At 34.8% G+C, this 25,189-nt stretch overlaps 1 protein-coding gene across 2 annotated transcripts; it reads right to left on the bottom strand.

The window, feature by feature from the left end:
* Positions 1-966: 966 nt before the first annotated feature.
* Positions 967-24,350, bottom strand: LOC116339582 (dmX-like protein 2). 2 transcript variants are annotated; one of them, XM_031765544.1, is made up of 22 exons: positions 24,234-24,350; positions 22,287-22,992; positions 17,825-18,042; positions 17,612-17,754; positions 17,308-17,514; positions 15,614-17,211; positions 12,895-15,513; positions 11,806-11,892; positions 10,504-10,626; positions 8,201-10,433; positions 7,878-8,110; positions 6,971-7,811; positions 6,633-6,896; positions 6,187-6,561; positions 5,823-6,102; positions 5,657-5,756; positions 4,403-4,486; positions 2,106-2,247; positions 1,871-1,998; positions 1,630-1,774; positions 1,343-1,560; positions 1,058-1,258 (listed from the first exon to the last, which is right to left on the bottom strand). In XM_031765544.1, the coding sequence occupies exons 2-22, from the start codon at positions 22,371-22,373 to the stop codon at positions 1,058-1,060; spliced, it is 10,326 nt and encodes a 3,441-aa protein (XP_031621404.1). In that variant the 5' UTR covers positions 22,374-22,992; positions 24,234-24,350. The 2 variants fall into 2 exon arrangements, with proteins under 2 accessions (XP_031621405.1, XP_031621404.1); XM_031765545.1 differs by lacking the exon at positions 4,403-4,486 and having other exon boundaries at positions 967-1,258.
* Between the last annotated feature and the right edge of the window lie 839 nt (positions 24,351-25,189).

Genomic DNA, 25,189 nt, shown 5'->3' with positions numbered 1-25,189 from the left:
ATTGACTGTGGTAACGATGCACTTAAAAAGAACTCTGATTTGTTTTTGTTTTTAAATCATTCTTCATTCATTCCATTACTGTCTGGCGTTTATTATGTGATTAAACATCGAAAAGAAATTCTAAAATCGAAAAAAATGTGATAAGGATATTTATATGTAAGTTTAAATTTTCCCTTACGAATCAACTGATTCAAGTTTTTGTTCAATAAAATTTTCGAAAAAAGTGTTTAGAAATGTTTTTTTTTTTTGTTTGTTTGTTTGTTAGATTCAAGACAGAAGATAAAATATTTGTTGTCTTATTGCTAAAAAAATAGACACATAGTCTGATGCATAACAATCAAAAGTCTTTTGAAGATTTTTTGTTTGTTTTGATTTCGCAACTTATTTGAAACTCATAATTGTTTAACTCGATATTTGTTTGTTGTTTGGAATAAGTTATAATAAATAGATAAATTCACTTTTACTTTGCTTGTTAATTCTTTTTTTCTTCAAACATCACTAAATTACTCACTTTCAGTGGAAATTCGCTTTTCTATCTCATCAACTGAAGTGGTGATTTCTCATTCCTGGCATTTTTTCCAGTAAATTCTCATTTCGTCTGTGTATATTTGTGTGTGTGTTTTTTTTTGCTTTGTTTTTGCATCATTTGGTAGATAAATTTATGAAAATTGTTTGTTTCTCAAAAGTTTCAATAAATAACAAATAAAAATTAATTGCATAACAAATAGAAATAAATACTCAATACAACAGCGTTTTTTCTCTCCCGTCCTCCAAAACTCTCTTCATAAATGTGAATTCCTAGTTTTTAGTTTAAAATTATAGGATATTTTTTTCTTGTAATATTGTCGCTATGATGATAATTAAGTCGATTGCATTTTTTATAGAGTGCTTTCTTCCATTCATACATATCACTTGAAATGTGTGTGTGTGTTTGTTTGTTTTCATGTTTAGGTTGTTTGTTGTATCGTTTACTCTCTCATATGTTTTTTTCTTCGTGTTGTCTTGTTTTTTTTTTGGTATGTGTTTCGTTATACATTGGTTTTTTTTTATATCGAATTTAGTATAAAGTTTGGACGATTGATTCACGATCAGGTAGTTGACGTACTTTCATTGAACCATCAGCACCACATGAAAACAGACGGCCTTGAGCATCAACTTGGATTTGGGTAACACCTTGACCAATATGTTTGAAGAAACTGCTCTTCGCATGCTCACCATGGAAATTGTACAATGACGTATGAACCGTTAGACCCCATACCTATTATTGAATTGAATTCATTTTTAATATAAACAAATGCATTTGTAGTATTGTGAATTTAAAATGAATAAAAGAAAAACCCACTCGAATATCACCGTCTGCCGAACCAGTAACAAAGTGCTCTTCATGCGGGTCGATGGCTAAGCATTTGATTGCACTTTCATGCGCTTGGAAACGATGACGAAGTGAACGTTGTCGCACATCAAATATGCATACATCACCCTTTTTACCAGCCGAAATCAACAATTGATGCTGTGGTGCATAAATCAAACTCGATGCACCTTGTTCATGACATGTGAACGCTAAAAATGATAGTAATACCGGGATTAATTTAAAATTGAGATAAAAGAAATCAATTTCGTAAAACTTACATGCAACCAAAGATTTCTTTTGGGGCAGTAATGTGTCCCATAAACCGACGTTCTTACTCTCTGAACTATGACCAGCTGTTGCCACTAAACTGCACGAGCCCAAAAATACGAAATCCGAGATTCCTTTATTGTGGCATTGGTAGGTCTGAAACGACAAATATCCATCAATTTTCAATGACACATTTTATTTAAAAGAAACTTTTTTCTTTTAAACACACAAAAAAAACTTATGGCTACTTACGAAGAACGATCGATTGCATTGTGATGCCAAACTGGCTTGCCATAAACTTAAATTGCCATCACCATCAGCGATGCCAAATTTATTGCCATGTTGTGAGAAACGGCATCGTGTTACTTTGGCAAATGTGCCTGGAAATATAAAATCGAATCGGTTATAAAATGTAGCGTTCTTTTTCGAAATTATAAATAAAAAAAAATAACAAATAAAATCAATTTATTCAAAAATCACAGCTCACCTGGTGGTCGCGGTGTGCAAACAACTTGTTGATGTCCCCATTCCCACATTTGAACCGAACCATCTTGGCCACCCGTTAAGTACAATGGCATCAATGGATGCGCGCACATTCGCTTTATATTGTCGACTTTGTGTTTCAATACCTTTGGAGAAAAATTAACGATTAATTCAAAAATATAATACACGAAAGCAAGCATACGATCAAGAAAATAAAGAGAAAAAAAAACATCGGCTACATTTATTGAAACAAATCAACAAATTAATTGGAAATGTATTTTAAAAGGGATGGGGTTTCAACATTATTGAAACTAATTTATGCATGTCAGTAAAAAAGGGGGAACGAAGGAGAAATAAATTGAATTATACGAGTATTCTAAAGGAGCTGAAAATAAAACGGTACATATATAAAGATGCACTTATTCATGAGAGTATAGATGTTGGCAACAATGACAAAAGTTCCTATTTGGATGCAATTCAAAAATCAATGAAAAAAAAGACAAATGTCACTTCAAAACAACAACGAAAATGGATCACGATGAATTTTGTATAAAATAATGAATCGGAAATAACCAAAGACATGCCTTATTGAGAGATAAAAGTCAGCACTGCAGTGGATATATTTGAATGAATTATGTAACTTGAAACTGTTAAAAGCTAACGGCGATATAAAAAAAGAATGAAAAGATTTTTTAAAAAAAGGAACCAAAGCTATTTTCGCCAATACAAGAAATAAAACATCAATTTAAACTGCTCCTGATAATCACTGAAAAGTTAAAAAAAAAAACACGGAAACCATATCCAAAAACATAAAAAAAACAATCAAAACATTCAAACAAGTTTGGAAAACAGAAAAAAAACAAACGAAATGTACCTTTTTGGGTTCATTAACATTGATTAAATTACCAGCGTTCTACAAAAAAAGTAAAATAAATTGAATAAAAAAACAAAATTGCAATCATAAGAAATTCGAAAATAAAACTCGAACTTGATGCTGAAAAGTGTACACGCAATACATTTTTTTACAAAAAAGAACTAGAGATCTACAAACATTTAATTGATGATGTACAAGCATTTAATTAACCGTACATAAAACGAACAGTGATCAATTCTATTGTATTCGTTTGTGGATTGGAAACATCAACGCTCAAAGTATCTCACTAGTGGTGTATTCATTTTTGAAGTGATTAACATTGACATTTACGACGACTTGCAATTGAGATTGTGCAAAGTTTCCAAAACAAATACAAAGGAATATATTCCATTTACAGATGTGCGTTCCAGCAATATTTATTTATTTATTTCAAAAATGTGTCAATAAAATATCAAACTGAAAATCTTTTTAAATATTTCGTCATAAATTTTTGAGAGAATTTTTGTTTTCCGTTAATTGGATGTTTTTCTCTGTCTGGGGTTTTTTGAGGCTTTTTCTGTTAAATTTGATAAGATGTTGACAAAATTGACAAATAAATACGAGCACACACCTGTAATGCTATTTACAAAATGTTACATTTGAGACGACAAAATCGAATCTCTTTCGGGAAATTATAAGCGGGCCGTTTTTTAGGCATAAAATATTTTGAAAATATTGCTGTGTACATAAAATTCTAAACTACATTGTGAAAAAAACAAAAAGATGGAGGCTGGCTAAGTTTGCTACAAAATGTGTCATTCTAAATGGTACATCAATCTTTCGACACGTAATTATTTCCGAAAAGTAGAATCAAAAATAAGGCAAAACATAATTGAAAAATAATGAGAGAAAACTATTTTATACATAAAACAAACAAACATACAAACAAAAAATGTGCTGTTCAGAATGTGAGATAACATAAAGATGACAAACATTGAAAAGAATATAAAATCAAATCGATCAAATGGATGATGTTCAAGTGTGAAAAGCAACCGAAAGAAGAACTACAAATTACTATATTCTTCGAAATCATTCATTTTAAAGCGATCGATTGTCAAGAGACGAAATTGAGCTCCGCAAAGTCTACGACAAAAATTTCATCAACAACTACGGCATTACAATATATGGCACTACACTATTCATCGTTGTTACAAATTCCGTTTTACAAAAAAGAAAAAACAAACAATTCAACACAAAATTAAACCGAAAAAAATATACATTTTCGACGTATTTTATCGGTATGATTGAAATACAAATGCCGATGAAATGGAAGAAAAAAAGAAATTTCAGAAAAAATAAAAAAGAAAACGATTATAGTAAAGAGATAGAAATGGAATTTGCAATCATTGGATTGGTGGTTGATGTTGTAAATAATGTTTGTTATGTACCGGTTTGAGTAAGTGCTTAGAATATTCAATGACCAGTTTACAAAAGCGTGGATCATGACTTCCCGGAAATGTGGCTCCTTTAATCTGATTTTCGTAATGCGCGAGATCGAGTGGTGATATTGATTTGAAATTGGGTTTATTTTTTGGGTTTTGAAGTTAGTTCAATGCAAAATGAGACGACATCGACAAAAAAGATGTGAGTGTAACACACAGAGAGAAGAAAATGATATTTTGTTAGTTTTAAATAAAAAATCATTTGATGGCAATTTTTTGTCACCAAAATAAACCTCTCCTACTTGTTTTTTTTTTTTTAATTAAATGAAATATAGTGTTTGTGAGTGTGATAAATGCAATTGTCTGAATAGGGATTGATTTAATAACAACGAAATTATTAAATGTTTGATATGAAAAACTGAAAGAGAAAGCACAATATGAAAAAAAAAAAGAAAAAAAAATCAAAAAATATAATTGAAAACATTAAAATACATTCGACCTGAGGAAATGTTTCCAGTTTGGTCAGATTTGGAGTGTTTCATAAGACTGGGATTGAAAAACAAAAAAATTGATGAATTTTGAACTTTCGTTTGAGGGAATATTTCAGAAGGAAGAGAATAATAGCGAATTTTTTTTATACAATTTGATGTTGGAAAATGAGATCAATTCATTTTTCGGTCTTTTATACACATCTGAATAATATAGTTTTAGTCAAGATTGACAAATACACAAAAAAGAAACGATTAAAAGTGTGCATTAGTTTGTTTTTCGTGTATTTGAGTGCTAAATATAAATTGTTGTCAAAAAATTCAATATTGCCATGAAAAAAAAACAAAGAAGCCATAAGAAAACCATAGACTTATTGCCTAAAACGATAAAAAATAAAATTCACATATAGTTGGCGCTGCATTCTATGCAAACTTGTTTTCCGTTGAAACGGACTAAGTGGAAAGTATACGCTTATTACATAGAATGTAGCGCCAACTATACGTGAATTTTATTTTTTTATCATTTTAGGCAGTAATCTTATCGCTTCTTTTTTAAACAAAAATTTCGAACCAAAAAAAATTCTAAAATTAAAAGCCAAACAAAAGCAATAAAGTTAGTGTTAGTTTGTTATCGTGTGTAATGTGTTTGTGTATCTTGTGTTTTAGTGATATTTAATGTAAGCCAATTATTAAATTAGTTGCGTGTATTGTTGTTGTTACAAAACGGTAAATGGTTATTAAATGAGGTTGGTTTGGTGACAAAATCACTTACCACTGAGGCTCCGCGACCAGACTGTGGAGCCATTGTCGATGTCGGACTTGATGGCATGCCATAATTTGTGGCAGCATGTTGTGCTTGATTTAGAATACTCCTAAAGAGATGGAGACGTTTGTTTAGTAGAATTTAAAAAAACTGTTTTCATTTTAGATGCACGTACTTATCGGAAGCGGCTTGAATAACCAGGAAATTGCTCGAGGGAATTAAATCGGAGTCTTTGTTCAAATTTAAAATATCTAATTCACATTCGTCTTCCATCCAATTGGGCGATTCGAGTAACAAAGATATATCCATTTCTTGGACTTCTCTGGGTGTTGACAATGAAATAAGTCCAGGATTAACATTGTTCAAACAGAATGCCGATATTGATTCTTGATCTTTGTGAATTATGCGAACGGGCTCGGAAACGGGAACATTACGATCGTTGTCAGCATTTACATCTGATATTTGGTGATAGAGTAAAATTTAGTTTCTAATAAAAAAAAACACAACAACTACAAATGATTGTGGCGCTTAAAACTTACAACTGCTCGAAGTTCCGTCATTGTTAACCGATGGAGCAACAGATGCATTTTCACCGGCTGCTGATGTTGTACGTTTTTTACCAAAGACGGCTCGAATGAAAATATCTTGAACGGGTTCTTGTCGCACCAGATAATGCCATAGTCGGCGAGCCGGTGCGGATGATGCCTGAATCGGACTGAATGGTGTATTATGTTTTTCCAATAGAGATCGATATTTGTGAATGGCCGGTCCCTTGACATCAGACTCAATGAAACAACCGGGAATGAAATCAATCGGCGCTGGGCCACGCATTGCCAAATCATCTTTGAGAATTTCAATCCATGAATTCAATCTTCGTAAAACACCATGTGTCAATGGACTAGCGACCGGTAATTCTGCAAATCAAAACCATTAAAAAAAAATGGTTAAAATGAACTAAAAAATTGAATTTTCAAATGATATTTACCTTGCATTTCAATGCCAGCAACGGCAATCAAATCTTGCAATTGATTTTGTGCAATCCGTAAAATGGCCGTACGCATAATAAGCCATGAATATGAGTATGGATTCGAGTGTTCGGTATTTTCACGACGATGTTTTTTCATGGCAGCTGATGCTTGACTAGCTTTCGGATCATTATTCAATGGATCGGCGAATACATCATCATCGTCGTCTTCATCAACGTCAGAGCTTATTGAATCGGCCGAATCGTATTCATCATCATCGATTTCTGTGGGATAACAATTTATTTTTCATTAATTTCCATTTAATTCAAATTTAAAAACAAATCTGTCTGTTTTTCACCTCTTATTAATGGTTTTGCCATAAAGTATGACACCATTGACATATCTGGTGGCACAAATTGTTCTCTGTACGTTGGTTTATCTTCTTTCATATTTGGTGATCCTTGTGAACCACCAAAATGTCCAAGCAATTTCATATTCAGTTTAACTCTTTGCTTGGTGATTGATGTGACTGCACCCCAAACGCCACTATCAGTATTCGTTGCTTCGCCATTTTCGATAATTGTGTCTTGTGATGTTTGTGATATTTCTTGTATTGTTGCATGTGCTCTTGAGCTGGCTTTACGCAATAGTTTTTTTACGCCACCGCCAAAGAGGCTACCCCATGATTGGTTTGTGAATTTTTGGCCAGCCAAACGATACAAAATGTGACAATCACATGTTGACAAACCGTATACTAGCAGTGACATAAATGTTGCCATAAATGCTTCACAAAGTAATACATTCAAACGTGGCGTATCTTCATCTTTTTCCTGGGCAAGTAATGCTCGTAAATTCGTAACACCTGGCCATTTTGATGGCAATGTGCTCACCGCAATCGGTTCATCCGACGAGTACTTTCGACGACGTCGGCTACCGGCAGCATTTGCCATTAGATGCGTACTTTGACAGCTGGCATTTAGGCGGGCTAGTGTTTCCATGCCAGGACTGTGGCAACCATTTGTTTCAGCATTTTGTTTTACAATAAATGTGTCCGAATCACATAACGATTGATAAATGCAAGCGGATAGAGCGACGGCCAAATCACGCAAAATAAATATTTCGGAAGCAGTTGATGTTTGCAGTCCAACTGGTGGCGATCTAAGAGCAACCATTGTTTGTAACATATCATGAGTTTGAGCCTGGAAAAAAACAACACATTTTAAATTGAGAATACGATCGCAATAGTCGTTAAAAGTGCATTTTACCTCTAGATAACGTATTGGATCAGCGATGACAGTTCGATTACCAGCTACACAAGCGCTGAGTAGTGGCAATGTGGTTGGGAAGGGAAGTGGACTAAGTAGTTGTTGTTGCGTCTTTTCTTGTTGCAATTCTTGTAACAGCAACACAAGCTCCATCCGAACAGATGACAATCCACCTCCACTAGCTCCATGCAACGAACAATAACTGAGCAATGTTCTCAGCAATGTTTCATTTGCTGCAAATTTAAAACAAAACAAAAAATTATTGGACATTCATTCATACTGCTTTTTTCTTCAATTTTTTTGGTTTTTTTTTATTTATTTACCTTTAAGCCATCGTTTTCTTCTTGCCGCTCTTTGCACTTTCGCTTCAAAGTCTTGTTTTTCTGCGATCAAAATTTCATGTAATGTGGGCCGTTCACCATATTGTCTGGCACCAGGTATTGGTGTTTCACGATCATTTGTTTCGGTTTGATTACCTTCCTCGTTTGCTACCGTTTCTGATTCGCTGCTGCTGTAATTGCACAATTGTTTGAGCGCTTCAACCTCTTTCTCGAGCCAAACATACAATTGATATCTCAATTGGCCGCCATCAACTTCGAATCCAGTGGCCAATGTTGATAGCTCTTCCATGAGAATTTTCAAGCATGCAACGAATTTCAATTGTTGTGCCATTATATCAAGCATTTCAGTGCGTTCGCCGTTGCTTTCTTGTGAATTCACTTGTATCGATGGACGATTACTGCTTTCTTCGTCTTCTTTTTTCTTATCAACGCCCATACTAAGACCGGTATCATTTTCGTCCGAATTAGTATCATCACCATCTTCCTCCCATTCAATTTTAAATTCATCATCGTTGGACTTTGTAACCGGTGCACCCCAATCCAAAGCATCTGCCGTATCCAATCCATTGCTTGTTGCGGCCGGTGCTCCCCAGTCAAAAGTGTCTGTTTTTTGTGGTTCAATTTTATTCTTTTGATCGCTGAAAATGCCCGTATCAATCAATTCGGCATGGTTTTCATCCGTCGGTGTATTAACTTGACTCGGTTCTTCCGGTTCAATGACTTTAGACGGTAATTTGCTTAATACTTCGAGTGCTAAAGCCGGACAACCAGCCTTGAAATGACCATGAGCAGTTGTGAAATATAGTTGCCGTTCCAATGGTGTGATTGAATCTTCGATTTGAATTTGCCGATCGCCCCAGATTTTCGTTGGTGCTTGTGTATTTTCGCCGCCACTATAGCTGAAACCAGACAATACCACTTGTGCTTTCTTCTTTTCTTGTGCGCTCGATGCAATGTATTGTCGTATCAAAAGTGGATGCGTTCGAAGATAAATATAGAAATTAAATACATTCGGATTGGTTGATTGATTCGAATCGGAGCGTAATAATGGATCGTCGTCCAAATGGGCTGTATGATTCAAACCAACGTTATTCAATAAAAGTGTATTTAAGCTGCCAGAATAGTCTTTGAGTAGCCAAAGTGCCATCGATCGTAAAAATGGATCCGGATGGGCACGACTGATGTCTCGATTGTTTCCGTCGCTGTCACAACCTAAAACTTCTTCGTATAATAGTTTCTTGTAGCTTGGCGGTGTTGAATCATGTTCGCCTTCATACAATCGTGCAATGACCAGTGCCAATTGTAAATCTTCCAATTTTGTTAGGCACACTTCAATGGCATCGTTCAATGAATTGGCCAATAAAAAGAATGCGACCGCATGTTCAAAACGTTGTTTGCCCAACAATGCAAATGCATTTTTCAGTGCAGCCTTTCGCCACCGATCCTCGCTGAAATTATTCGCAAAGAATTGTGTCATCTTTTCATCACGTTGTGATCGATACAATCCCCAGACCAGTGATTTTTTCTTCATTGCAATGTAATAGAGGGCTGCATCCATTGGATCTTGTTTTGCTTGATAGCTAGATCTGGCCAATTTTTCAATGCATCGTCGTAGCAATGAATTATTTCTCAACCACCAACCGACGCCAAGCTCTTTCAATTGTGACCATCTCAATTGATCTTTTGCATACGATGGAATCAATTGAAGAATTTCTTCTTCACTCTCCGAATGGAATGCCCAGACAATGTTCGACGAAACGACACCTTGCTTCTGGAATTGTGTACGTTGTGCAATTGGTAGACATCGCAATAAATATGTATAGTGTTTCATTGCAAGTAAAAATCGAAGACCACAATCGTCAAGCGATTCGGTGCTGACATTTTCCGGAATACCGGTTAAATTCTCCTTTGATATTGCCGTTTTGGCAGCATCGTTAATAAATCGTTCGGCAAAGTCGGTGTTACAGGTGGCCACAGTGTCGGCCAATGCCAATAAATGCATTTGATCGAGCGATGACAATCCCGGCAAATGTGTGTGCGTTAACAAACGTGATATTAGCTGACCTTGACGCGGTCCAAAATGCGATAAACTTTGACGTTCACTTGGCAACGATGGACGACGCGCATCGTATCTCTGCTGACGATCACCATCATCTTCTAGCAAATCATCCAGATTGTCTTCATCCAAATTTGAATCGAACAAATCGTTGTAATCCTGAGAAGAAGAAGAATTCGTAATAATTAGTCATACTCAAGAGAATCTTCTAGATATAGAATAATCAAACCTTTTTCTCTCCCTCATTTTTATTCGATTGTGCCAGTTCTTTGTCAGCAGCCAATAGTGTCCACAATGGCAACGGTGGAATTGACGTAATTTCAGCATAGTCTAGAGTTAACTCCTCAGGAAGCTGCTTGGTACATTTAAATTTATTTGCGGATGAGAACAAATGAAAATGAAATTTAATTTTCGGTTACATTCCAAATCGTTTACGTATGTTTTCTTTTTTAGTATTAGAAAAAATGATTTATCGAAAATTATCAATCAATATTATTTTCTTTTGTTTTTCTTTGTTAATATTAAATACATTTAATTTCCGAAAATGCCAATTTTGAAGCATATAAATATCTCTGTATAAAAAAAAATATTATACATTGACAGCACATAATTTTTGTATGTTTGGCTGCGATTGATTTCATTGTGTATGAAATAAATGATTGACTGTTTGATTATTGATCGTTATTGATTGATTTTATATTAACAAGTCAACAATTCTACTAAATACAGATCATGCTTTCCACTTTGGTTTTTATCTATTGAATTTAACGATAAAGTTCATGTATTACATAGCATTTGTGTACATAGTCCGGTTTTTGTTTTTGTGTATACACAAGTGCTGTACTTTTTGTAACCATATGTATATTTTTTATTAATTTGAGGGGAAAAATTAGATCAATGTTATTATTTGGGTTTAACATTAAACGAACGAAAGGAACGATTTCTACGGCATGCTTCAAGTATTACAACTACTCGCAATCAATTCGATATGAAGAAGCTACTAATGTGTTAAAACAATGATCAAAATAATTGGATTGAATTGTACATACGAAATCAATGATCAAAATAGTTTGAAATCCTTAAAAAAAAATCAAAATTTCGAAAGTCTGGCTCAGATTAAATCAACATGGAACAGAATATAAAGAAATCAAAATGGACAGTCTCAAAATCCTACTATAATAACGAAGCACTACTTCAATGAGGCACTAACGAAAGAATTTACACAAATCATAGATATATGTTCAAAGAAAATGTTATTTTTCGCTTCTTTTGTTTTGCGAATAAATTATCGAATGACATTTTCTTCGAACATTTATTTCGATTGTTGACACGTCGCAACATCACAGATAGACAATAACAAGAAGAAAGAAAAAACTTTTCATTCATATAAATAAATTTGATGGAGAGAAGACAAATGCAACGGAAATTAAATATATAAAATTAAATACATATTTTGAAAAAGTAAGAATAAAAATGAAAACAAAAACAAAATAAGGAAAAAAAAGAAACAAAAAAAAAATCATGTTCACACCTGTGTTGTAGATCCTCTTTGTTCTAAAGGACTTGCGGTGCCAGCCACGTAACTCACAGATAATGTGCGAGATCTCGACCAACCTCGCTGCAAATCAAATTAATTCATTCAAAATATTGCTAAATTATGGTATCAATTCAAAATTGTTGTTTTTTCGCCTTTTGTTTTCTTTGTAAATTTTGTGATAGAAAAAAGTGCACAAAATGTCTAACAATCTATGTTTCATGCCACACGAATTAAAATAAAATATTAATGCACTTGAGTTTCGTCTAGTGCATCATTTCTCTAAAAACATATCTTTTTTTAACATTCTTTTGGTTTTCGCATTATCGTTTAGCAATATTTTAAACTAAATCAACTTTTCCTTAATCATCTCGATCGGTGAAATAAAAATGTTCAATTTTGGTATATCAAATTTGGTTTGACGCTAAAATAAGTGTATTGGGCAAAATAATAAATAAGAATTTAAGCTATACAAAATGAATGTTTTAAACGCACTGAATGCGGGTCATATATTGCATACATTAAAGGTTGATGTTTTGATATCTTTTTTTGCTTGTCTGAAATAGTGATAGATTTAGGTAGATAGAGATATTTAGTGTAGGATATTTTGGGTGGTGTGGTTCAATGTGATTTGTGACAGTGTTAACACTTACTAAATAGGGAAGAGTTAACACAGAATAGTAATTTTTAGCAATACAGCAAATTAACAAGATTAAAACATCAGAGTTATCAATATGCGAAAGTTTACCGCCTTTGTGTTTGTAGTTTTCTTTTGATTTTAGTATTGAATAATACACAGAGAGTGATGAGACGATCTGACGAAAAACCAATTAATCTCTTGATGTTTTTAAATTAATTAATGTTTTGTTTGTTTGTGAACAAAAAACAACAACAACATTTAAACGATGTGGTAACGCTTTTTATGAAATTTAACTGAATTTGACATATGGAAAGAATGGCATGACTTTGGATTGTATATTTTAGTTTTTGGTTTTTCTCTGTTTGGTTTTGCTGCGAGAAAGAACACTTTTTGACGTCGGTATCAATTTTGGTTCCATTTAAAATGTTTATTTTTATGAAAAATACCTGATGATTTGTATTTTCTTCATCTCCGCCAGAAATTCCGTTCGATCGATTAATGTATGTTCCACTGATGCATCGAACCAAATGCGCTAATATTGCTTTAACCCATCGAATTTTGCCGCAATTAAGTAATTCCATCAATTGTTTTGGATGGTATTGTGGTAAAACGGGGCATGCAATTCGTGATGCTTCAAACAAACCAAAATCCGGCATATAATCATGAATACGACCTTGATCGATGTTATTCAGTTGATTGGTGCTTATCGCTGGGCCCAATTTTCGTTTCTTTTCATTTGTTATCATTTGTAAATTCATCGAACCATGGGCACGATTCAAATGTGTTATTGATGCGGCCGATGCCATGCGACGTTGTGTATTCTCATTGGCCATTGTTCGTAAATCTTCATCACGTAAATTTCTTGTATCTTGCATATCTTCGATGTCAATATTGTTGGTGTTTTTGTGCGGTTTCCATTGTGAATAGACGTGCATCTCCGAATCCATTCCAACGACAAGAATTCCATCGCGAACCCAAGACATTTGCATCGGTAATGGTGGTAAACCATCGGCCGTATGCAGTTCAATTTGACGTAATTTCATCCAACGAATTTCATCGTTGAAATGTGGCTGTGCCAACGAACTGGCCTTTCGCAACAGTGGCCGATTTGATGATTGTGATTCTTTCATCGCTTTTATATTTGCTTGTGCCAAATCACTAGATACTGATGTGTATAAGAGAATTTTACTACCAACAGCTACGGTTAATATATGCGAACCATCCTCTTTCGACACCCAATCCAATTGAACCAAATGCTTTTGCGTTAACGGGCATGTATTGCCATTTTCGATGATACTTTTTCGCAATGATTGTAATGTGCTAAAACTTGGAACGGCTAACAGTGTGCTCGGTTTTGGTAAACCATCCGGTGTTATTTCACCATTTCGCGGTGAACGTGATTCATCATGTGTCAAATTTTGAATGACTTGTGTTAGTTTTTGCTTTTTCTGTAACATACTTCGATCGTGTAAATAGCTCAGATCCAAATGTGGATCTAAATTAATGCGAGGCAAATGCACATTTTTCAAATGAATTGTATCTTCAAGTATCCATTCGCTGCCACCGGTACTTTCGCACTCATAAATTGCAACGCATAAATTAACATATCTTGAATCCGGGTCACCTTTGTGTGGTCGCGTAAATGATTTTCCATATTTATAGGCGCATGCAATTCGTCCCGAATACGCAGCACTAATATGCAACGGTTGACCAGGTACTTCAATCGTTGATTCGCGATCTCGACTTAACATATCCCATTCACACCATTCGTACTTCAAACTATCCTGTGTTGCAAATGGATTGTCAGCATCATTGGTGGCACCATCATCATTTTTAATTATTTTACAACGCCAAAAACGTGACGTTGAATCGGAGCATGCCGTTACAATGATGTACGGTGCAAAACAAGCAGGATAAATGGATGATGAACTTAAATGACCGGCTGCTGGGGCAGCATGTACAACATCAACACCTTCGGGCAATGGTAACTCTTGTGTGCATACTTTTGTCGTTTTAATACTAACATGCGGAGCTTCAGTGGCATTGAATACTTTTCCATCGGTATTATTTAAATTATAACCGGCAAGTGATTGTCGACGTCCAGTTGGATCCGGTTCATCTAAATCCTGAATCAAATTTCCATCAGGTACGTACATGTTACTTTCGGTTAGTTCATTCGTTTCTGGTTGTGATGCAATCACAATGCGCCACATATGAATGGTGCTACCATTCGTTGTACGTTCGATTAAAACAATGTAAAATGGTTCTTCGAACACTGAATTCTGTTGTAGATCAACAATTGCACTCATTTGATTTTCCATCAGGCCCAAATCAAAGTTCTCGGCCACCGGAATTGTTCGCACTTCATTTCGTTCGCCGGTAATTAATTGTTCTTGGAAAACATGTAAGAATTGGGTATTTTGCCAATCGTGCGTAGCATCATCAATGCCATCCAATTGAATTATGCAACCTGGACGGGCTGTCGATTGTTGTGAAACAATTTTAATTTTTGTATGCCACGGCTGTTGTGGAACAGCATTATCGGATGAACCGTCGGATGAAAGAGATACCATGGAATCCATCATACGTGTTTTTCGCTCACTACTAGATACTTCGGCGAGTAGAGTGCGTGCATCGATTACAGCCTGATAAACACGTAAACATTCACCGTCACTAGCAACAAAACATGCTGACGGTGAATTACTCAAACTGCCCAATGTTGTGCTTGGCAACAATGTTGGTATCCATGCCACATTGCTGAACGCAGATATTTCAAGTGAATTGATTCGTGCCAATTCTTCAACTCCACCCGATTGGGCAAGCGGTCCAACCGAATCAACACGCCACAAAATCAATTCGGAACAAAATCCGGATGGAACACAAACGTCTTTTCCTTTATTTGGTGTAAACAAATTTGCACTGTACGGCCCATTTGGATCGGATGGTGTATCTGGAATGTTGTGATGAGAGGTTGTTAACAACAATGGTAACACCGGATGACACGTAATGTCGTTAACACGAAAACGATGACCCGATGCACGTGATACGTGTCCAATGCTTAAAACCTTTACGAATTTATTGAATAGAAAACAAACAATTAATTGTACATAATTCCATCAAAATGAAAATGCAAATTTAAAAAAAAGATTCACTAAATCCACTGACCTGAGTAAATTTCGATTTGTCAGCAAAGGTAAGTTGCCACAAATTCAATGTTCCGTTTGCATGTTTCGTTACCATTGATATAGTTGGTGATGGTGGTGCTGTCAATATATCGGGCGGTTGTTCTTCTTCTGTTCCATCGTTGGCACCATTTTGATGTTGATTAATGGTTTTCGTTACACTTTTTCTGCCTTCATCTTGTTGTGCTTGTTCTTCCGATTCCTCTTGTACACTTGGCAACGGTGTTGTTGGATCGCCGCCATTATCTGTATTCGATGCGGCCTGACTAACCACGGAGCTGGGTACACCTTTTACCATTTCTCGAAAATGTAATAAATGGCCGCCGGTATTGTACAGATTGACTGAAGTGGACATTGACATTGCATCGCCAAGTGGAAAACCAGATGGAATTCGGGTTGAAAATGAAATTTGCGCTTGTCTAAATGCACCCGGATGATATTCATCGAGCCATTCAACCACCCAAATCAAATAGCTTCCATCGATTGGATGAATGGAAAACAATAGATCGGGACTGTGATGCCAATCACGTAGAAGACATTCGATTTTCATATCAAGTGAATCGGTTACAGGAACATTTGCCGCACCATGATCGGTGGCCAGCGAATTCAATGATGTCGTATTTGATAACGAATGATGACTATGAAGACCGACACCGCCCGATTTCGCCGAATGCCCCAAATGATCGTCACTATTACTTTCATCGTGCGAAAATGATTTTTGACTTTTGCCAAATCGTCTCTTCGGCTCTTCGGTGGTCAAGTGATTATGCGATGGATTGTTATCGTCGTGTCCGCCACCATCATGACCATCTGAATTATGTTCGCTAGTGCCGCTCGATATATTATTCATTTGCTCTTTTTCAATGACCTTTCGTGTCAGTTCCTGTAAAATGGACTCAGCCTGCATCGTAAAATGCATCTCTTTGTTATTCAGCCAATGCAAAATAAAATTTGGTTGATTTGTTGGATCATTCGATTGCATCGATGGTACGAGAGGTATATCGGTTTCAGCATTTATTGATGCGGCCAAATGGAAATGCAAACCGGGCGTCACGCCCGTTCCATGGTAACCATACGAATGAAAATCATGAACACTGTATGTCGATGGTAACGATGGTATTGGCATCGATTGTCCAAAATTTCCACTTGCCAATGTTGAACCATATACAGAACCGACGGTTTGACCAATGTGATGGCTATTACCATTATTATGTTTTGCATGACGTCTGATGTGGAAACACGTTTTCATATGCTTTAATCGTTGCATAAATCGATGTTTATGTCGATGTGTTCGAAATTTGGGGTTTTGCGTGGCCAACGGATCAAATTGATTCATATTCACTAAACCATCATCGGGTAAAACGGTTTCAATCCAAATTCGGCAAATGTTATCTAAACACGATGTGACAAGCATATTTGATACAGAACCTTTTGGCATGTATTTACTGGTTTTGCGCCACGACAAATGTGTCACAGCCCGTGGATGTGCAATGTACACGAATCCATAGTTCAATTCCAAATGGCCGGTTGATGTCATCGAACCAAAGTGCGCTTGATCCACATTTTTATTGGGAAAAAGTACTGTAAAATGCAAAGATTCCAAACGAACGTTAATTAATTAATTGATTTTGATCAATTTTTTTTCAATTTCTTAATTCTCGTTGGTGGTTTCCTTACCATTTTTGTTCTCGTACCAAATCTTCACTAGACGATCACTTTTACCGGATGTTGCAAATAGTGTGCCATCTGGACTGAATGACATATGATGTACCGGCGTTGCCGTATGGCACTTCCATACGCATTCCCATTCGGGTTCCTCTTCATTGTTTGGTGTCTTTGGATCACCACGATCACTACCACCGCCCCCTATTTCAAATGTGACAGCTAAAAATTGAATGCCGAAATAATATGTGTGTGTGATCATTCATGCTCGTGTGCGTCAGTGGTTTTAAATTGATTTAATTTAATGCATGATACTTACGTGCTGGATCCTCTTCTTTGTTTGTGATTCGTTCATGCCACAATTGAATGGTGACACCACCCGTCAACAATCGCGTACCTTCTAGATTCCATGACAACGAACTGATGTGAGAATCGGCCTGCAGTGATCCAGTTTGAACCCATCTAAAATATAAATTATCATTTAAAATTGATTGCATTGTGTCTGCAAGCGGATCGAAACTACGTTATTTACCGATATTCTAATCCATGTGATGGTGGACATTGACTATGAATCAATGGTGTTGGCTCGAAAATACACACTTTGTCCTCATAGGCGGCTGCAATTTTTCCGGTATCGGTGCTACAGTCTAGCGCTGATATTCGAATATAATTGTGAGTTGCACCCGGGATGATTTGAACACGCTCGAATGTACTCGCTAGGATTACAATGTTGCAGCCGGCTGCATATGCCTATGAAAAAAAAACAATTGAAAATCAAACAAAAATATAAAATCAATCAGCTTTAATTTATTGACTGCAAAAATATTGATGAATAAAATCAATAAATAATAATTAGAAAAATGATGAACATCAAACTTCATTGAAAATGTATACACTATAGTACACATGTCGAGACGCAAAGTAAACAAAAGTTTTGTAAATATGCTCAGTTCAGCAATTTTAATTTCTTTCACATCGCATATGTGTTTACACTGATGATATTTATATATCGCATCGTGTATTTTTTGTAATTTTCTCTCTTTCTCTTTCGTCCGCTCAATCGAATGCAGTTTGATTAAGTTTTATTTACATTTGATGAGCAAATCATGAGATGTTGTGCCGTCATTCCAAAAGAAGAAGAAAATGTTAATTTGATGTCATATTTAATAAGGAAGCATGTGACCCATTGTATGAATATCTACTGTATTTGTCGATATCTTGTGACCGGCGTCGGCATTCTGCCGGCTCATGAATTAGCATAGATGAAAATTGCCAAATTGAAATGTTGATTGTTAATCGTCTCCTTAGAGTTATTTGTCCATATTCACATCGTTTGGCGTAACGCCCACAGAGCGCTTAGCGTACACAAACAAATTTATAAATACGCTTTGGAATGTTTACATAGTTCTACTATGAAGAAAAAACCACTAAATAAAATGCAGTAAAACGGCTATGGGCAGCGGGTACAAAAACTATATATTTTTTTGCTCTCGCTCATTGACATTACACTAACGAGTATGGCAAAACTAATGAACAAATTGTGGCAATAAAAACATTACGGAATGTGAGACATCGTTCACGGAGCAAAAAAAATCGGTGCAAATCAGTTTTATCTGGCTCTCGCATGTGTATGTGCTTCAATATCAATTGAATTGTGAAAGTTTTGTCGAGCGAAAGAGAAACATAGAGAGAAAAAAATCTCAATTGCCATATACACTTTAGACTAGTGAAGGCACACTCATGAGAACCCGAAACCAATTACAGAATCCAATTAGAACTTTTAATTTTGTGGTTGAACACTCTTAACATGTTTATCGATTATGTGACGGCTATAAATCACATTTGCTGTAATCGTTGTCATATGCACACATGCACAGCGACATTTTGAAGCGAGGTCAAACTTAACTACACCTGATGTTGCATGAACTTTGTTTTAAATTTTTCATCATCATTAAATTAACACACGTAAGCACACACACACAAGTATCGAAATACAAATTTTGACACATATGATTTGTCATTTTGGTCGAATGTGTGTATATGGAAAAAGACGTTGAACAAGTCAGCTGATCAAAAGCAGTTTGCGTCAAAATGAGGAAAGAGAGAAAAAAATGTGCTATTATTCAAAGTATTATTATTATAGTCACCATATGCATGAATGACCAATACATTGAACCGTTGAATGACATATGTTTGCCCAAAAAAAAAATTGTGTTTTGAGCACGTCAAATATGCGAGAAAGAAACAAAAACCGTACATAATATTGATTAATCAATATGCCATGACACAAGTGTAAATGCTCGCATTAAAATTCAATAAAACCTAATAAAAAATAATGGTTCAACAATGATGGTGACCAATGGGGAACTACAAACAAAAATCAACAATTGAGCAGATGCACGCACACATTGACCCGATTCAAATGGAACGTGAAGAGCGGAGCTTGTTTTTTTTGCAATTTCCCGTTTTATTTTGCATTCGCATTATTGTCAATAATAAATAACGAATATCGATTGTTTTTGTGCATTTTTCTGCGAACAACATCAATTTCCTGCGACATTTGATAAACTCGCCGAGATTGACGCATTTGTGGTTCGAAATTCATTTTTCGAGTAATTTTTTTTCGTCAGTTGAAACTTGTTGTATTAATCGTATTTACATTTGGCTGTCATCGAAGCGCTTGTAATCGTTTTTTGAGTAGTGTTGCTGTTTTCTTCTCTGAATTCAAAATCATTGTTTGTACATGATAGCGAAGCATGTGATATTGGATATGTAATTAGTTGAAATATGCGTGTGTGTGTAAGTGTCAGTGCCATACTTGAATATAGATCATCAAGTTGATTCAAGTGTATTTAAACGGGCGGTACTATTGTTTTCTTTTCGTTGTTGTTGCCTTTGCTCCTCCGTTGCGTTGTCGTTTTGTTTTTAATTTTTATTTTAATTCAAATAGAAAAAAATAATGTGCGCATTGCCCATATTCAAGTGATAAACAATAAATGCAATTCATTTTAAATGGGAGCGAATGAGTGCGCGATTCTCACTGGAACCATACGATATTTACACAAATTCAAAACAGCAAATTGACTACGACATAACGATTCGATGTTCGGTTTTATTTGTTTTTTGATTACAAAGATATACTCGATTTGCATCACAAAATGAACTTGTCACATTTTGTTTTCTTTCTCAATACGACGTAATTTTCTCAGCTTTTTTTTTCTTTCTCTCCTTCTTATTCGTGTTTAAAGAAACGAGTTCGTACTTGCGCATTGCCGTCTAATAATATTATGCTGGTATTAATTAAACTGAATTTTGTTGTGCCATTTTTGATGTAATGCCATGTTTATTGCGACGATTACTTATTTGCAATTTTGTGCTGCTGAGATCGATATGAATAATTATGCTGCCTGGGGATCGTGCAATTTAATGCGATTTTAGTTAAATCAACTGGAAAAGATTGTTGTTTATATTTTCTACGCATTCCCTTCAATCATGACATTGCTATTGGTTTAAAAACCACTATACAACTGATTTCATTAGTTTGATTGCTTCATTGAGATTCTACGACAAAAAAAAAAAAAACAAATGAAATTTGTTCATCGCACGTAGTTCAGAGTCGTGCTTTCTTTTTGTTTTGTCTACGTGTCACATGAAGTTGATGATAATTCCAGAGATAATAAATCAAGTTACCTTTGTGTTGATATGTCACCACAGGCAAAAACAATAGAGACAAAATGCGAACACCTTTCTACATGTTACAATCAATTGACTTGAACAATGCCAAGTAAAATTTAATATCTTTTTTGTTCACTTGACAAAAGTCAAAAATGGTAAAATGTAATTTACTTTCGTTTGAAAATGATGAAGGGATTTATTTGCTGTCACTAAAAAATGTTGCCAATTCATTTGCATTTGCATGCTATAGAATATAGAAGTAAATTGACAAAAAGACCCAGTTTTATTGAAACGAAAAAATTTCAACTACAATTTCTATATCTATGTGAGCCTCGGCACACAATTGAAGCGAAAATCAACTGAGACAACTGCAAAATTGACGAAGAATGAACATAAAAACGTTCACAAATTAACAGCGACACAAAAAAAGAAGTAATAATAATAAGCAATAACCAAGAACAAATTGTTTTGGGATTGTTTAAAGCAATCACATTGATCCTATTCAATTTTTACGCAAACACGAGTCACCGCTTCAGAGCAGTGAACACGCTCGAATTCAAATTTACTACAGACAGATTGCGCTCTTCGTATGTATACGATAGTATAATAGAATATGTATAACATTGTTTCAGCGTCGATATAGTTTCGGCGCGGTAGCCGAGGAGAGATGTCTGACAGCCGTTTTCATTGCATGCAATTGTATTTGTAGCCGTATCTAATATACATAAGTATATATATAAATAATATTTCAATGACATATCACTTATTGCTATGTCCATTGCTCGTTGATTTCATTATACATATATCACACGTTCAAATGGATTCGTTTGTGTATAAATCAGATTTGCCAGTGAGAGAGGAGAGAACGGCACCACACTCTTCTTTACCTCTCACTCATTTTTTTTTTTATCTCTGTGTCAGTTAAATTAAATTGAACCAATTATTATTGTCTCTAGATCGTTTCTATTTATATAATGTCATACAAAATATTCATATAATATTAACGTAGTATGTCATCTCATAAAAAAAATATGAGTTATGTATGTGTTAAACATTTTATATTGCATAAAATTGTGTTGCAAAATGGATCAAAATGAATAGGAAAACGGTGTGTAAACATTGAAATGTAACTCTGATGCGAGCTAATTGAAATTTAAAAGACACTAACTGACACAAACGGATGTTTATTCAATTTCAAACACGCATCCAGTCAAAATGGTGATGGGCGTTAATGAAAAACTTCTTGGTGTCTTGAAAAAGGTCATCGCGAGAAAAAGTACAGAGAATAAAAGCAGCTTATAAAGAAAATGTATACTTACTGTGAAATTGATTCCCTCAACCGAACCAATTGCAAAGCATTTGTCGCCCACATTACAAGCGCCGCTCAATATTTGATGACAGTCCATTGTGAGCGGAGTGTATATGTGTATATGTCTCGCGCGCGCTTAGAATATGTCTTGTGAGAGTGTGTTTCGCCTATTTAAATTGAATTATTTTCTATTTATTTTTGTTGTTGACTTTTTACTGAATGGCTGAACGTTTTCGTTTCGTTTTTTTTGGGCAAAATTCTCAATTTTTTTGCACATTGACGCATATACATACACAATCACACTTGTCCTTGTTCAAATAGCACGATTCTATCGTATATGAACGTTGCCGTTGTCGCGGTCTTTCGATGATTTCGTCTATACTTTTGGTGAGAGATAATTATTTTTTTTTTCTCTTCTTTTTGTTTGTTGTAGTTGTTGGTAAATCACTCACCACAACAACACATATGATTTTCGTTCAATTAATTAACTAATTTATTTTATGCTGTTTTCGTATTTTTTTATTATGCTCAACGACTTTTAGCTGTTGAGTCCCGTTTCGTATCATCGTTTCTTTCGTAAATTTTTCTTTTTTTTTTCTTGTAAACTTTTTTCTTTGTTGCCTACATTTTTTTTAATACTATTGTATATGTACACTAGACACATCGATTTCTTCGTTTTCACATTCCATTTTGATGTCAAAGTTGATGTAGCGATGCTAAAAGAAATTAAATTAAATAAGAATATAAACACATTTTAATTTGCATCATAAAATATGTCATATTTTTATTGTTATCTCGTAACATTCGCAATTGATCCGGAAAATATTTAATTTACAAACAAACAAAACGATTCTTTTGCATTTTCCATTCGATATAAACTTTCTTTTTCACTTTTCAATCATTTTTATCTCTCTCTATTTTTTGTAAATTCAAACCTTCACACTACATGAGCACGCACAAAGATTGGAAAAAGGACACACCGCAAAAAAAAAGAATCCAATTGATTTGCTCGTCCATTTGGGACAAAGCTTGAAAAAAATGACATTACACTCGAATTAGAAATGAGGGAAAAAACCAATGCTGCACAGAGTTCTCATTTTTCTTTTCATTCGCTTGAATGGTGACCAATGAGATAAACTAACAATGAATTACACTGAAAATATGTTTTAATTATATTATTTGTTGCGTTCATATTAAAACAGTTGTGCACTTTTTCTTCTTACAAACGTCAATTTTCCTTGCGTATGCAGACATTTTCTTATCGATAGTGAAAAGATTTCAGAAAGATTTTTTCATCGAATGCGTACTAGATGGCACTTGACTATGGATGTGGTTGTTGTGTGCATGTATGTGTGTATGTGTGCGAAATACAATCCGTATCACACACCAAACCTAGCTACTATATACATAGCACATGACACAATGACAAGCACACCAATTGTATTAGTGATGACGACAACAACAACAACAATACTAGCTGGGAAAAAAAATGAAAGGCTCTGTTGTTTTTTTCTTTTATTGCACAGAAAATATGGAAAATAGATTGAAATTCACCACAGATTTATTCGAAAATCGATTTCAACACTCATTCGAATGTAATGTATGAGCTTAATTTTCACAAGTCGTAAAATGTTTTGTGCATTTTTGCTAATTAAACTCAATAAAAAAATAACGTTGGAATATTCCGACCGATTCCAGTTCACATGATTCTTACTCAACAAAACAAATAGTAATCCCAATTCAGATGTAGTTTGACTTTGAATTTTTTTTGACACGACAATGTACAGCGAAAAAAAATCAATTACACACACCAAATGGTATAGAAGAAAAAGGTTTGATTTACGGTTTTTCATTCGAGTGTCCGAACGAAAGAAATCACCACGTAACAATATAAACGAGATATTAATATTTAAAGAAGAAAAAAATATATATATAGAAGAGAAGAAGTAATACACACGAATGTTATTGTAAGTCACGAGTGCAGTCTCTGTTGCTCGACTCAAACGTTTTCGATCAATGGAAACAGTTATGGAGAGTATTCCTGTGTTGAGTGTATATATTTGATATAGTGACCGAATACTGCCATTGTGTATCGTAATGTGTGCGTACACAATCAATCGTTTTCCAGCAGATATATAGAGTGTACGCCGTGCGCAACAAACCTTTCACTGTATGTGTCAATGCGCAGCATGAACACCGTTCTTTTTTCTTCTTCTTTCTCTACCACCAAAGGGGCGATTAGGTATGATACAATACAGCTTTTTTTATTTTTTATTTTTATTCACAAACTCTGTTCGCAATGGAATAGTGGGCGAGAGTGTGCGTTATGACTGTGCATTTGTATGAGTCTGTTTTGAATGAACGCATAAATGTCAACGTCAAATACACAACTGGATTCACTTTATCAAATCATCTGTTAGCATGATACGTTGAATCGCCGCCAGAGTGCAAGCGAAATGTCATCACTGGGTGGTTCGAAAGATACTTCACCTTTGATTTGGCGCTCAAATTTTAAGATTAAATCCAAATAAAACGCCTCTTGTCGATACACCATTCAGATGAATTTATTTGAAATATGATTTAAAGTGTCACTTTTGTTGGGTTTACAGTTTATATATGGAATATATTGATGCCTCATTCAATTCCGAAATTAGCGTATTTTGTATATTAAATTGGTAAAAATGCTGTTTGCTTGTTTTTTTTTTCAAATTACAAATATCAACTTTTTTTGTTTCATAAACTTGTTCCACATATTGAAATTAGAAATTTGTTCAATGAATAAAGTAACAAAAGTACAACAACTACGTTGGGATTGGTTTTTGATTGTATTTCTTTTGTTACTTTTATCCGTGATTTATAATGTATTTCAAATAAATTTACATTAAAAAATAGTAAAGGGCACATTTTAAGGGT

Source organism: Contarinia nasturtii, unplaced genomic scaffold (assembly GCF_009176525.2).
Source record: "Contarinia nasturtii isolate CC-2019 unplaced genomic scaffold, AAFC_CNas_1.1 Cnas_scaffold_533, whole genome shotgun sequence".
NCBI lineage: Eukaryota > Metazoa > Arthropoda > Insecta > Diptera > Cecidomyiidae > Contarinia > Contarinia nasturtii.
Note: the sequence above shows the minus strand (reverse complement) of the source record. Positions and strands in the feature narration are given on the sequence as shown.